The sequence below is a fragment of the Stegodyphus dumicola genome, chromosome 12 (assembly GCF_044657685.1).
Source record: "Stegodyphus dumicola isolate Sdum_Otavi_A_Nest chromosome 12, ASM4465768v1".
Lineage (NCBI taxonomy): Eukaryota > Metazoa > Arthropoda > Arachnida > Araneae > Eresidae > Stegodyphus > Stegodyphus dumicola.
The window spans coordinates 90,933,082-90,946,886 of NC_140779.1; the positions used below are offsets into that span (position 1 = coordinate 90,933,082).

Sequence of the window (13,805 nt, forward strand, 5' to 3'; positions counted from 1 at the left end):
CAATTTTGCAGGTTTTGCACACGAAACTTGTTTTGTGATGACTCGAGCTACTGAAAGGATGACTCGAGCTACTGATAAAATTCCCGCCTGAACTCACAAAAATTTCAAGATACCCGTATTAGGGCTTTCAATGCACAAACCACACCTCAACCTCAATACTGCTTTGTTTGAATTCATTCCCCCCAAAACAACAGAAACATAAAACGTATAAACAGAAGTTTTCTCTTAGAACGGATATTCTGATGCGTAATAGCATGAGATCGCTAAAGGCGCAGTGTTCCCGCTGATGGAACACCCTGTTTTATTCCATGATTCTGCACTGGCTTTTTGTATGAAAAATTAAAAAATAAATAAATAAATAAAAAATAAAATAGAACAAATAATATAGAGTACAGCCATTAAAATTATACAGAAATTTTTTCAAACATTTTTTTTTTTTTTTTTTTGTATCACAAAAAAATAGAGAAAATTATTTGAAAATAAGTGGATTTTAATAACACATCATAGGTGAAAATTCTGGATCTTCTTGTGATATGCTGCCATCTACTGTTTAAAAAGAAAAAAAAAGTATATTATATTTAAAAGTATATTATAAAGGCATTTTTATCCATTTAAGGTTGAATTTAATGGTTTCAGAAGCGATTCAAGTTGGGTGTTCCATGTAGTGGAACACTGAACAACAAAGGGTTTTAAGGACAGGGTATCAATTCCTTGTTCTCCACTGATATCAGTCAGGAATGCATAGCATCACTTCATAACATTCCACTATATCATTATACCACCCTAAACAGCACAAATGTGTCTTTGAATTATCAATGGACGTTCATCTCTTGCACTAATGATCCATAAAAGATCCGCATCTCATACCTAGAGAAATTTTGATGATCTTGGAGCGAATAAGCAAAGACGCAAAACCGTTTTTAGCACGCGAGACGAAAACAGTATGCTTAATGGTCAGTGCTAGTTTAACAATTCTACGTATTACAGTGTCTTCTAACAGCTGTAGTATTTCATTTTGGATATTCTACGTTATTAGTTACTTAAATGTAGACATTGCAATGTATATAAGCAAAAATCTAAATTTTGATAACTTACTTCTAACAGAAATAGGAAATGTTCGAGACACAGGAACTCCTTGCTGAGATCTAACCTCACAGCTGTAGCGCCCGTTGTCATTTTCCGGTTCTACTTCCGTAATCAACAAAGTTCCATTTTGAAATACTTTTTGCCTTTGATTTGCTGGAAGAATGCGACCCTCTGCAAGATAAAAGAAATCAAAATAATTAAATACGATAATCAACTAATGAGATCGCATGCTATGTGTATAAAATTTATACATATGGAAATTTTAAAGCTTTGCACATTAATATATCTGGAATATATGCTTTCCTATTGGTAGTATCAACACAAAATTATTTTGCTGTCGATCTTGAAACCATTACCAAATGTTACTGAATTTTGCTTCAGTGCATATATTTATAAATTTGAAATACATCAGTTTTATAACTTTTTAATACATAAGCTATGCATTTTTAGCCAATCCAAAAATTTTGGCTATAAGTACACTTTCTTTGAAAGCTTTTTCTTATGTTACTTCGTTAATAATGAGTCTAATGTATGGCAGAAGCCCATTTTCAAAATTCATTCTCCACAGAACGAAACAACATCGTCATATGACAAGCCCATTAAGAACTTACTCCATGTATGAAGGTTTCGCGTTATGTTGACACTGACTTGGTAGGCCCTTTGCTATCCACGAAACAATTCTACGATTATTACGGTCTTAAGAAGACTGCCCAACGTACTGTTAATCAGAAATCATCCCTTTTAAGAAACTGTGTTGCGACTTATCTCACTTCTCTGTGAGTAAAATCAAAACAAGGCCTGGTGTGCAGCATTGCGTCTGTAGTTAGTAAAAATCTGATTTTGAATAAGCTCCTGTAAGACAGATTACATCCATTTTTCTTCTTTACCACCAAATTTAGTGACATGATTTTAGATTCCATGTGTATTACAAGCGTCCCCAAACGTATGAAAACCATGGACCTTATAAGAGATAGACTAACCCAGTGGGCGGGGCGCGTGTCACCGACATGTCGGCAAGAAAGAGTAGGGACGATCTTGTTTACTTTAACACTGAAACCTATGGCGTTGGTATCACATAACTCTTTTTAATTATTAAATGTGATACATTGTATAGTGATGAGATTATGAAAGCCACAGTTTTTTCCAAATAGTATTTAATATATCTCATTAAAGCACTTGTTACTGCATTTCGCGCATTTATTTCACGCGTAATTCTTGTACAAACATCTTTACTTTGGTAAAACGGTAAAAACTAATTAAACGGTAAAAACGGTTCATAATTTTAAGCACAAAATTTATGAATTTAATTTTGCGTAAAAATAAAGTAAAATTAAATAAGATTGATAGTACGTGATGCTTTGAAATAAATAAAGTAAAATTAAACAAGATTTGATAATTTTTTTTAAATTTAATGAACATTTTCAGGCAGTGATTTTCCAAAGTCTAATAACATTACAAAACGTATTCTTCATTATTTAATTTCTCTTCATATAATACAGGGCGGTAATATTTGGTAACAACAATTTGCAAGGAGGCAGGGACACTTATAGTAAAACAGCGCAAAATACCGCTTCGAAACTAACAGCCTTTATAGGCTATCGCCGCTTTGAGATAATAAATTAAATTAACAGTAAATAAAAAAAATCTTATGCAAAACTAAAAATAAATTAAAAAATAATCACTGGAAAATTAATTATAACGGTTAAATACAATTTTAATATTAGAATTAAATGTATAAACATTTTTAAGGAGTCAAAAGTGTTTATCACGATATATTATGAAATATAATTGAAATAAAATTCCTTTATAGAAATTGTGCTATAATACTCATCTATAATTTTAAAAAAGCAGCAGAATTTATAATTTTAAACAAAACCTTCAAAAATTCGTTTTTAAATATTTTAGTACTTTTTACTTATTTACACACCAATAAAAAGCATAAAAATTGCAAGAGAAAATTGTTTGTTTGAAATTTTCTATTAGTTCAGATTTAAGATATTATTTTCTAAAAGAAAACTAAAAGACTTTCTAAAGAAAATTGTTAGTTACAAATTTCCTTACAGCATAGGAAAAGCTAAAAATATATCCAGCCCTGAAAGCACGTAATAGCTTTATAATTATTTGGAACGTTAATTATGCTTGATAAATATGCTAAATTTTTAAAAATCAATCTTAATTTCAAAAATAAAATTATGTAGAAATTCAAATTTGTGAAATGAGACGCTACAACCAGCTTTTTCTTGACAATTATACACGCTGCAATAGGAAACCAATGTTAAATTTCTGCAAGTCGTCCCTACTCCTCCGGATGGGATCAAGGTGACAGCCGGCAACGCCTCAGATGAGGGAGAAAACCCGTTTGGGTTAGTCTATTTCTTATAAGATCCATAATGAAAACACAGCGCTTACAAACATTTAGTTCTTTTCTGGTACTAGAGTCTGGGCCCAATGATACGGTAGTCAGCCTGCTCTAACCACTATACCAATCAAAGCAGTAACTTTTTCATATATAAAAATAGAAAGAGAGTTAGTACCTTTCACTCTTATGTTTCCAGATTTGATGTAATTTGTCAAATAATTGCGTCAAAGAAGTTCAACTGCAGTTATTTCAAGACATGTTGAAGCTTTTGAGTGTAGCGAAGAAAAACCACTTGCAGTTCGAAAACAAAACGTTAGAATATAAAATAAAAATCGCTTTTTTAAAAGCAGTCTTAAAATGCCAAATGACTTAAAAACGAATACATATTTTGCCGATGATCATGTAAGATTTACCATAATAAAGAAGGATCTGTGTTGGAAAGGTTTATGAACCTTTTACGGCTACCAGGCTATTTTTTTAAAATCATATGCTTAACAAGTTACAGATACTATCAGGCCTGTAATTAATCTTTGAAAAAAATATGAAAACGTTATCTCCCCTTTCGAGTATTTTAAGTACTCACTTGTTCGACAAAAGATGTTATCCCATTAATACCTATCGTAATTCTTACCCTTACTTATTCAACGTAACGTTATGTGGAAGCTACTGCAGCTGGTATACGAAAATTATTAAGTATCGTCTGTAGAAAAAATAAATATTTTACGATGCATTAAAAAGAAAAGCAAGTATTGTCAGCTGTAAGATATTTACTTGGATCCCCTAAAGATGTGTTCATTCTTAATACTTTGACACAGTAATATACAGAGTGTCCACAAATACTTATACAAAAATTGCATATTCATTATTCTGCATTGATATAGAAACATGCTTTGAGCCTCAAATGCATAAGCTCCAAAAGTTTATAATAATCTTGAAAATATTTAATAGACTTCCATATATGCAAACTCCGGCTGCACGCAAAACATCCAATGAAAAACTTGATTTCATGTTCCACTTTCTTAAGCATTTTTATGGTGTTATTTTGTGAACGATGACTATGATCTGCTGTCCTAAGATCATAAAATCAAGATCTGTTATTTACAAAATATCTTACTAAGAGATACTAATAATACTAAGAGACTATAATACTAAGAGAAACATAATCATAGTAGATAACCAGGTCTAAGCACTAGACGAAATGTAAAAGGAGCAAGCCTCAACTCATGTATATATGTAAATATCTCAAGCTAAATAGCTCTTTTTGCTAATTTTATATTAACATTCCCAAAACATTTTAAGTTGGAGTACTCAACAAAAGTAATAACTATTGTTAAATCTGTTTATCTATATAGGTTGAAAAGATAAACAATTAAAATAGGTTGCTGTAGCAACGATCAGAATAACATGCTGACCTGTGGTGCGCATTGAGAGGTGAAGCGAGCGGAATAATAAAAATATAAATAAATAAATCTCTTCTGCTTCCAAAAATTACCTAATGTCTCTACATTGGCGCCCGAACTAAAAAGGGTGTTGGATGAACATTCTCCACACCCAGGATTTGGCGATTGGGTCCCCTAAAAATCCATACACCAAAGCTTTCTTAGCGTGCCTTCGTGGTGTAATGGTTCTGCACGGTGGGCCGATTTTCCAGAGGTTCGTGGTTCGATTCCCGGCGAAGGCGATTGCTAATTTTTCATCTCTCCAGCTTCCAAAAATCTTAATGTCTCTACATGCTATCTGATCAGCGCATTGAAAAACCATGAATGGCGTTAGAAAGATACAATTATGACTAACATGTTTTTATTACTACTTTCCCTCCTATCATACAACTTGGCCGTACACTTCTAAACAGCATTTTTGAGTCTTGCGGTAAATCACATATGGTTGAATTAGTTCTTTGAGGTTTTATTTTTACTTTTCATATTCCATTCAGAGTAATTGAACTGAATTAATTGATTCAGTTTAATTGTAATTATTACCAGTGTTAGGCCTATTGCTTTTTTAATACTTATTTTTTTCTCTCCATTTTATACTATAAGATTTTTATCCTTTTGTATAGTTTTTCCTCAGTTTGAAAGCTTTTCTGCATAAATTATCAATGAAACTTTTTTATTTTACTTTTAGTAAATACCTTCTTAAATAAATTCGATTCCTCAAAAATTTTGATACATAATATACTCATTTTTGAAGTTTGCTCAGTGTTTTTTTATTATACTTCAAGAATTTATAATTACAATATTTTTTGTTTAAGGTCATATTGGAGCAGATCATATCTTGATGAATAACCAAGAAAGAATTTTTACTTTATTCTACTTTAACGAACTTCAATTAACGATTTTAATTAAATTAATTTTTTGAAATAATTTTAATTAACTTAACCTTTTTTTGAATTATTTTAAGGATTTATAATAATCTGGATATCATTCAGAAACGTGACATTGTTGAAAATTTTTTGGCTGTTTCTTGAAAGAGACAAAGGACTTTTCAGAAATTCGTTATATTATTTTATTCACTTTTTTGTTTTTGTTTCAATTCTGCTCTCTTTATACTTGCAGACTGGATACATGTATTCTAAACACTGAATGTCACATATCCAAGTTTATTATCAAAAATTTTCTTTGAATATATATATATATATATATATATATATATATATATAATGTTGTATGAACTTAAATCCATTTAGTGCGAATACAAGTTATTATTACTTGCGCAATTGCTGCAAAGTTAGTTAATAATAATTTATTTCCTAAACAGTATTGATAAATTGATTATATTATCTCCTAAGTTTAATTAAAGTAGAATTATTTTAAATGCCTTTTTCCTTTCTTAAATTCTTAATCATTGCGTCACGACAATTAGCCAGAAATTAATTAATTTCCATTCACTAGTATTTTCGAAAAAATCTTAACAGACGGTCTCTCTCAGATAAGAACTCCACAAATACATCCCTCAAGAATTCCAAGTCCCACCCACTACCATAAATTACTTCACCCAAGTCTTACCGACTGATATTATTCAAAGACCCTACTGCCGCTAAGAATTTTCGGACACCCTACACTTCTGAGTCAGACACGAAAAGAACACTTTGCCAACTCCCCCACTAGAAAAAATGTAAGTTACTTAATACCTTTCTGGCCTTTATATCTTCATGTACATTCACTGATCTTATTTATATTATTTTCTATATTATTTTTATATTATTTTTATGTTTTCTTTGATTTGTTTTTACAAAGTTTGCATTATTTATCTTTTTTATAATATTCTATGTTTATTTCAACTTTACTTTGATTTCGATTTCATAATGACAATTTCCAATGTTTAATTTCTACAAATAATATAATACTCAAATACATAAAGATGATAGTGTCGGGGACGATTACTCGAGTTTTACAGGATTTCTCTACAGTAATTGATTTTTACTCCAAATTGAATTGACTAAAATGCTTCATGAGAATAAGTTCTTTGAGTAGCAACTATTCGCGGAAATATTTGGCCTGACTAGAATTGCCGGTTTGGCTTTAACTTATAACTCGAGTAAAGACGAAACACTTTCATATTTACGTATTTTTATCAATTATTGTTCATTAAACGGGAGTTTGTTTGTTCCCCTTGAAAAGTCAACTAATTTCCGATCAATGACAATAATTACATGTTTTAATTTTTCCTTTTACAATTGTAATATTATTCTTCGTGATGATTTAACTCCAGTCCCCGTTAAAACATTATTAACATTTTGCTTTCAAATTACTTCAAAACATCTTTCAAAATATAACTTACCAGTATGGAAGCACACTTTTAAAATAATTCTACTTTAATTAAACTTAGGAGATAATATAATCAATTTATCAATACTGTTTAGGAAATAAATTATATATATATATATATATATATATTGAATGTAAGAATTTAATTATTACTTCCTAGGAATAGTATTTCAATAGTATTGTAACTTAAATAAAGTAAATTAAATTAATATCCAACTCAATCAATTCAGAAATATGAAAGATAAAAGCAAATCGGACAGATAAATAATAACCACAAAATGCTATTCAAGTTTACATGAACATATATGCATATATGTATGTTGTAAGCGCATATGAATATGAATTTAATAAATTATCTTAAATTTTAATTAATGGTAATTGGTAATTAATTTTAATTCGTTAAAATATGAATTTTGACAATGCTCCAAGCTGCAACTTTCTTTCGTGATTTTCATAAAAAAATACGTCTTTGGTAACCAAGTTTTAAAATGGCCTTGCATAAAATCTGTGTTATTTACAAATCAAAACCTTGTTATTTGAGTTACATTAGAAAGCGAAAGCGACTGTCTTCAAAATTTTTCTTCATTTGTAATCGCTAAGACTTCTGCTTTCAAGAATAAAAAGCAAAAATCATAACTTCCCAATTTTTTTCTTTTATGGATAATAAATCATCACCTATCTCGAAGTTCCTAGAAAAACATGTCTGTAGTTAACTCAGAACATGGTTCTAAAATGATGCTTCTTTCAAAGAAGAAAAAAAAAATAGATATTAAAAAAAAGGAGTAAAAAAGAGAAAGCCAGCTTTTAGCAATCATGGAGTCGAGATAACTTATACAGTTTTTCTTTCTTTTCTTTTCTCCTCCTATCAACGAAAATAAATAAATATACATGAACTCGATTGACTGAAAAAATTGCTTTTTGCAAAAATTTGAACCATTCGCAACGGAAAACGCAGTTTAAAAATGCTGCCTCAGAACAAACAAATTTCGGCATAAAAACGCTAACAAGGAACGAAACCCAAAACTTTTCGCTGTGAAAACTACTGCGAAAAGAAAAAATAAAATCTCAATTAACTGGGCACCCTTCAAGGTCTTTTAGAAACTTAGAAAAGGAAGTGAATATTTGAGACTAATGTAAAAATCAGGAGAGTGGTTTTCAAGCTCGTTGCATTTCTAAAGATTTAGCAAATAGTGGATTGCAAGAAAACCCCCGGGGTGAAGTGGAAGGAGATGAAAGAAAACCCGCTTAAAAACTTCTAGTCACATTCTTTTTCTTCCTCTCACTAGCTCTCTCCGACTTAAGGGACTTAGCAAAAATTAATTTTCTCTATTGTTTAGACAAAAAAAGCAATTTACGTACTTACAAAAAAAAATGAGAGAGAAAAAAAGATTTAATTTATTAAAAATGCTAAGCAAATTTTTAAAGCTAAATACAAAAACTCTTTGCTCGAGGAAATATAGTTACGTTACATTTGGAAAAAATTAATAACCGAATTCAGAAAAACTGAAAAATAATTCCTTTAACTGGGTTTAAATGAAATAGTTTTAGTAATTTGTTTTAAATTCTCGCTTGAAAAACACAAAAATTAAACAAAATGAGATCTTACTTCACACAGACTGGTAACTAAAAATATACTTGGTCTGTTCAAATTTCAGAAAAGATTGGTCTAGCTGGGGGAGAACGGTAGTTAGTTATAAAACCAGTGTTAACAGTGGCAAAAATAAAAGCTATACATGTATTTACTTAAATTTTTCCAGACTGTTTAATTATTAGTCATTCGAGCATATCACTTAGAGAAATTAATTAAAGATTAAATTTACTCAGATGTGCAGCAGTTGACAGCTAGCTGTTAAACCTGAAATCACTAAATAAATATATTCGTTAAAATATCATATTTCCTCAGGTATTCAATCATAGTTTTCTCGCTGTGGGCTAGTTTATTGAAAAATTGTATTGTTTCGATTAATTTTATTTTTATCAGTGTATTATTAAATGCTTATTTTCATTTTTGTATCAGCATTTCATGCATTTCCCCTTGTATTAATTATCTGAAACCTTATTGCGTCATTAGGTTTTTTGAAGCAAGACACGTGACAAATATGCCATGCCCTCGCCGAGACCTCTCGAATACGCGCCGAGTGTGCTACCGTTACACCACGCTGAAAGGAAATATAAATTACCATATATACTGCCTCTTTCAAAGGGATACTGGGATTAGGGGAAACATCGCTAAATTGTAGTGCTGACGAATTATTGTCCACCACCTTTTAGTTCGGGCGCCACTGTAGAGTAATTAAGTTTTTAGAAGCAGGAGACATAAAACATATACAATGGACTTGCTGGGATTCGAACCTGGATCTAGTCTAAAAAATTTTCATTAGGAAGATAGGAAAGAAACAATAGACGAAGGACATAATCGTCAAAGAGATCATAAGTCTTTATCTCCTGTAGTGACCATAGAATATAGAGAGAGATCAAGGAAAAAGACAAATTGAAAGACAAAGATCCGTTTCCAGTAATCATAATGACTGGAACCGAGAAAGAAAACGATCTGATGGAAAACTACCACTCTCTCCAGAACTTAGGAGAAAAAATACGATAAAGAGAAGAAGAAAGACGCATACGGAAAAAAAAAAAAAAAAAAAAAAAAAAAAAAAAAAAAAACAAGAAAGAAAAGTACTTGAAAAAAATTTTATGCCCTCGCCGGTACTCGAACCTGAGTTTTTCAAATATGCGCCGAGAGTGTTACCATTATACCCCGAAGGAATGCTTAGAGGAGAGAGAAAATATCCTTATAACATATTTCGTGCATGCTCTTCTTTAATCTACATGGACGAGGCAGATGTTCTCACTCTTATGAAATTTTCGAAAAATGTGATTTTACTTTGTTATTTACGTTTCAGCTAGTCTTGTCTACTGCTGATGTGTTCCATCTTTCGAAATCCCTTTCTTTTTTGTTTGCCTTTGTTAGCATTTGTTCCTCTGATGTCCTTCTTGGAAACTGTGGTCAAGACTCATTCATGTAAGATTGTGCCTAGAAATTTACAAGATACTCAGCAAGACACCTCGGGCTTGTCCAGTTCAATCATCTTCAAATATGAATTAAATATTCACCCAGTATCCATCAGTTATTCTAATGTTAATATTAATGTGTGTTCTTCTTGGAAAATAGATTACTTTTAAAGAAATAATGTTGCGATAATTATCAGCAATTTATTCATTACTATTTTTCATTTGTTTTGTTCCTACTGTTGTAAGGTATTTCTCCCGCATTATTCGCATGCCTTCGTGGTGTGGTGGTCTGCACGCTCAGCGTGTAATTGAGAGGTCCGTGGTTCGATTCCCGGCGAAGACGCTGCTAATTTTTCAATTTCTCCTGCTTCCAAAAAATACCTAATGTCTCTATACTGTGACCCCGTTCTTTGCAAATTAAATTACTCGCACAATTTTCCTTCTCGATTTTCGACGATAAAATTAGCTAAAGGTGGAAAAACAATTATTCATGGAAATATGGTAGGTTTCGTTTGGGTTAAAGGAAATTTCTTCCTGTAATATATGTATTAACTCTTCATTCTCTTTCTTCCTGTCTCTAATAAACAATTACGTTGGGAAATTTAATTGCAATGAAATCATTTTTCCCTGTTATTAATATTATAATCGTAATTCAACTGGTTTAGAAGGGGAAAAATATACGATTATCTTTCTAAGAATGGGAAGCTGGCGAGTGTTCAGAGATTATCAACATTACAATATATTCATTTTAATAGTATTAATTCAAGTCATCAAATCGTCAGTTCCAGTTGTATGGTATTTAAGAATTTTCATTATTCAGGACTGTATAATTAAAAATCTTTAAGACTTTGTTATTAAAATAAAAACAGTGAATATAGTAATGCAATAGGCTTTATGTTTCGATAGCATGTTCCTGTTTCTGGATTTAAAATTTTAAGGTAGTAATTTCTCACATATTTTAACATCGCGACTTACCTGCATATAATTGTTCCGAAGGAGAAAAGTAAGTAAAAACTCGAGAGGAATTCTATATGATAATGAACTAATAATAAACAAATGCACATAATTATCATAATTTAACTAAAAATTTGTAAGGATTTATTTATTTTTATCGAACCAGTTGACTTATGTTAAAAATCTTCACTGCCATTCTCTCTTTCCGTTTTTCTGCCAAAATGCTAAGGTTTAGTTTGCGCGTATTCAAATGAGGTAGAAAGAGGTTTTATGACCTACCCTATAAAAGCCACAGAATACCACTGCCGAATAAATAAAATCCCCGTACACTGGTATATCGACTCATCTTCAAATTTCTACAAATGGACTGTCAGCATTATGGATTTTTTTCCACATAACGTGAATACGGTCGGCGATGGCATTTCTTTTATTAGACATATAGCCCTCATGTGTTTTCCCTTATTTATTAACTTAATGAATCTTTGAAAATCATATCCATATCTTGTTCTTTTCTACATTTAACTGCAATGGTAATTGTGAAAGGGGCAGCAAAAAATTAGAATGGTTGCATATTTTATTTTAATTGATTCTATCTTAATTAGAAATTTAATACATTTCTACGTATATGTTCATATTACAAATTTTAAATTAATGTTGATTATTTATATGCACACACACATTTTACAAATTTAAATATAATAAGAACTAAATTTTTTATAAGCTAAATTTGCCATTCTAAAATTATAATTAATTGTACGCAAATGCAGCAATAATTATAAGTTTAATGATTTAAAAATAATTATCAATTGTTTTACTTTACATAAAAACGATATAGGAAATGATAAGAGCAACATAAAGAAATTTAAATTATTTTTTTTTAAACTAAATGATAAAACCTGAGATTCCTTTCCCTTTTTGAAAATGATAAAACCTGAGATTCCTTTTCCTTTTTGAAATTTTATGTTTTACCATTTAGTTTATAAAAAAAATTATTTTAAATTACTATATGTTACATTTAAAATTTCCAACATCCTGCTTAAGGAAAGCAAACGAATTTAAACTACGATTTTAAAATTATATATATATATATAATTATAATATATATATATATATATGTCATAATTTCGAAGCACAGTCGCGATGGCTGAGTGGTAGGGCGAGAGCAAGAAGTTGATACTAAATTAAAATCAGCCAATTCATCTTTATTTCCACGCATATAAAATTATATCAGTAGATATTTATTCAATCATTATAAAATCCCATACATTTCTATGATTCAATCATAAAGAAATATGATAAATTTCTATATACGTTAGTTTTTTAAAAGAAATGACGCAGATAATTTTAAAGGAGCAAAAGGGGAGATATTAGTAATGTAGAAACGAGCAGAAGAAAGATGCAGTTTATTGTACCAACAGGTATTTATACTAAGTTTGATGTAATTGTAGTGGCATGCAACGAGTTATTAATATTAGTTTTAGTTGCCCTTTTCCAGTAGCGTTACATAGAAAGATATCGAATTTAGATGAACAGATGAATTTAGGGAAAGAGCACCAAATCTAGAATGTTAATTTTGAGGTCACATATTATTTTTTAAAAGCAGCTACCGTATATATTTTTTTATATTTTACATATATATATAATAGTATAACGTATATTGTACGCATGTGGAATTTATTTATATATCTCTATCTCTATCTCTATCTCTTTCTCTTTCTCCCTATAAATCTATATACAGTACGTATATGGAATTTATATACATATATATATGCAGGTAGAGGAGATGCAACCTAATCACTTAAATTAATTAGTTATTGTAATTTCAACAGAAACAGATTTGTTCCCCTTTTCCGTTTAGTGCCAATAATTGACATTTTTCGCCGTTACAGTTTAATTTGATTTTTAACTTTCTCACATGCTTTTGCCTTTATTTATGAATTTAGCAAATATTCAAAAATATTTGCTTCACAACATTAAAGTTTATCATTTTTCTTTATGTTCCTCGGACATAATTTATTATTTTTCTTATTAATATATGCATATATATATCTATATGTATATATATATGCATATATATATCTGTATGTAAATTTCCTATTACTCTAATGAGTGGAAAATAGTTTGCACACACATAAAGAAAATATTGGTAGACTTTGTAATGATATCAAAAGTATACTATGTATTAATAAATACAAATATAAAAAAATCATTCAAAAATTGCATACAAATCGTGGTTTTATATCACTTATAGTAATAAAATAAATTTATAATAATGCTTAAATAAATTTTATTGTTTATATATATATATATATTTATTTAATATTATTATATTTATTTAAACAATAAAATAAATTTATAATAATGTTTAAATAAATTTTATTGTTTAAATAAATTTATATTTATTTATTTATTTATTTATTATATTTATTTAAACAATAAAACAGTAAGTATCTATGAATCTTTATGATTTGTTCACGAACCCGTTTATCAGGAGCACTCCGCTATAACGATCAATATCGCGATCCGTTCACGCTCGTTATAACCGATTTCAACTGTACTTGGAATACACAGCAGTGAATTAGAAAATTTTTAGATCACCAAAAAGAAATATTAGAACATTTAAAACT

At 29.8% G+C, this 13,805-nt stretch overlaps 1 protein-coding gene across 1 annotated transcript in view; it reads right to left on the reverse strand.

The window, feature by feature from the left end:
• LOC118182361 (cell adhesion molecule Dscam1-like) overlaps nt 1-13,805 on the reverse strand; it is a 993,488-nt gene that overhangs the window by 388,990 nt on the left and 590,693 nt on the right. The window contains exon 8 of the mRNA XM_085806697.1: nt 1,096-1,257. Coding sequence (XP_085662823.1) covers nt 1,096-1,257 — 162 coding nt within the window. The remainder of the gene's footprint in view (nt 1-1,095; nt 1,258-13,805) is intronic.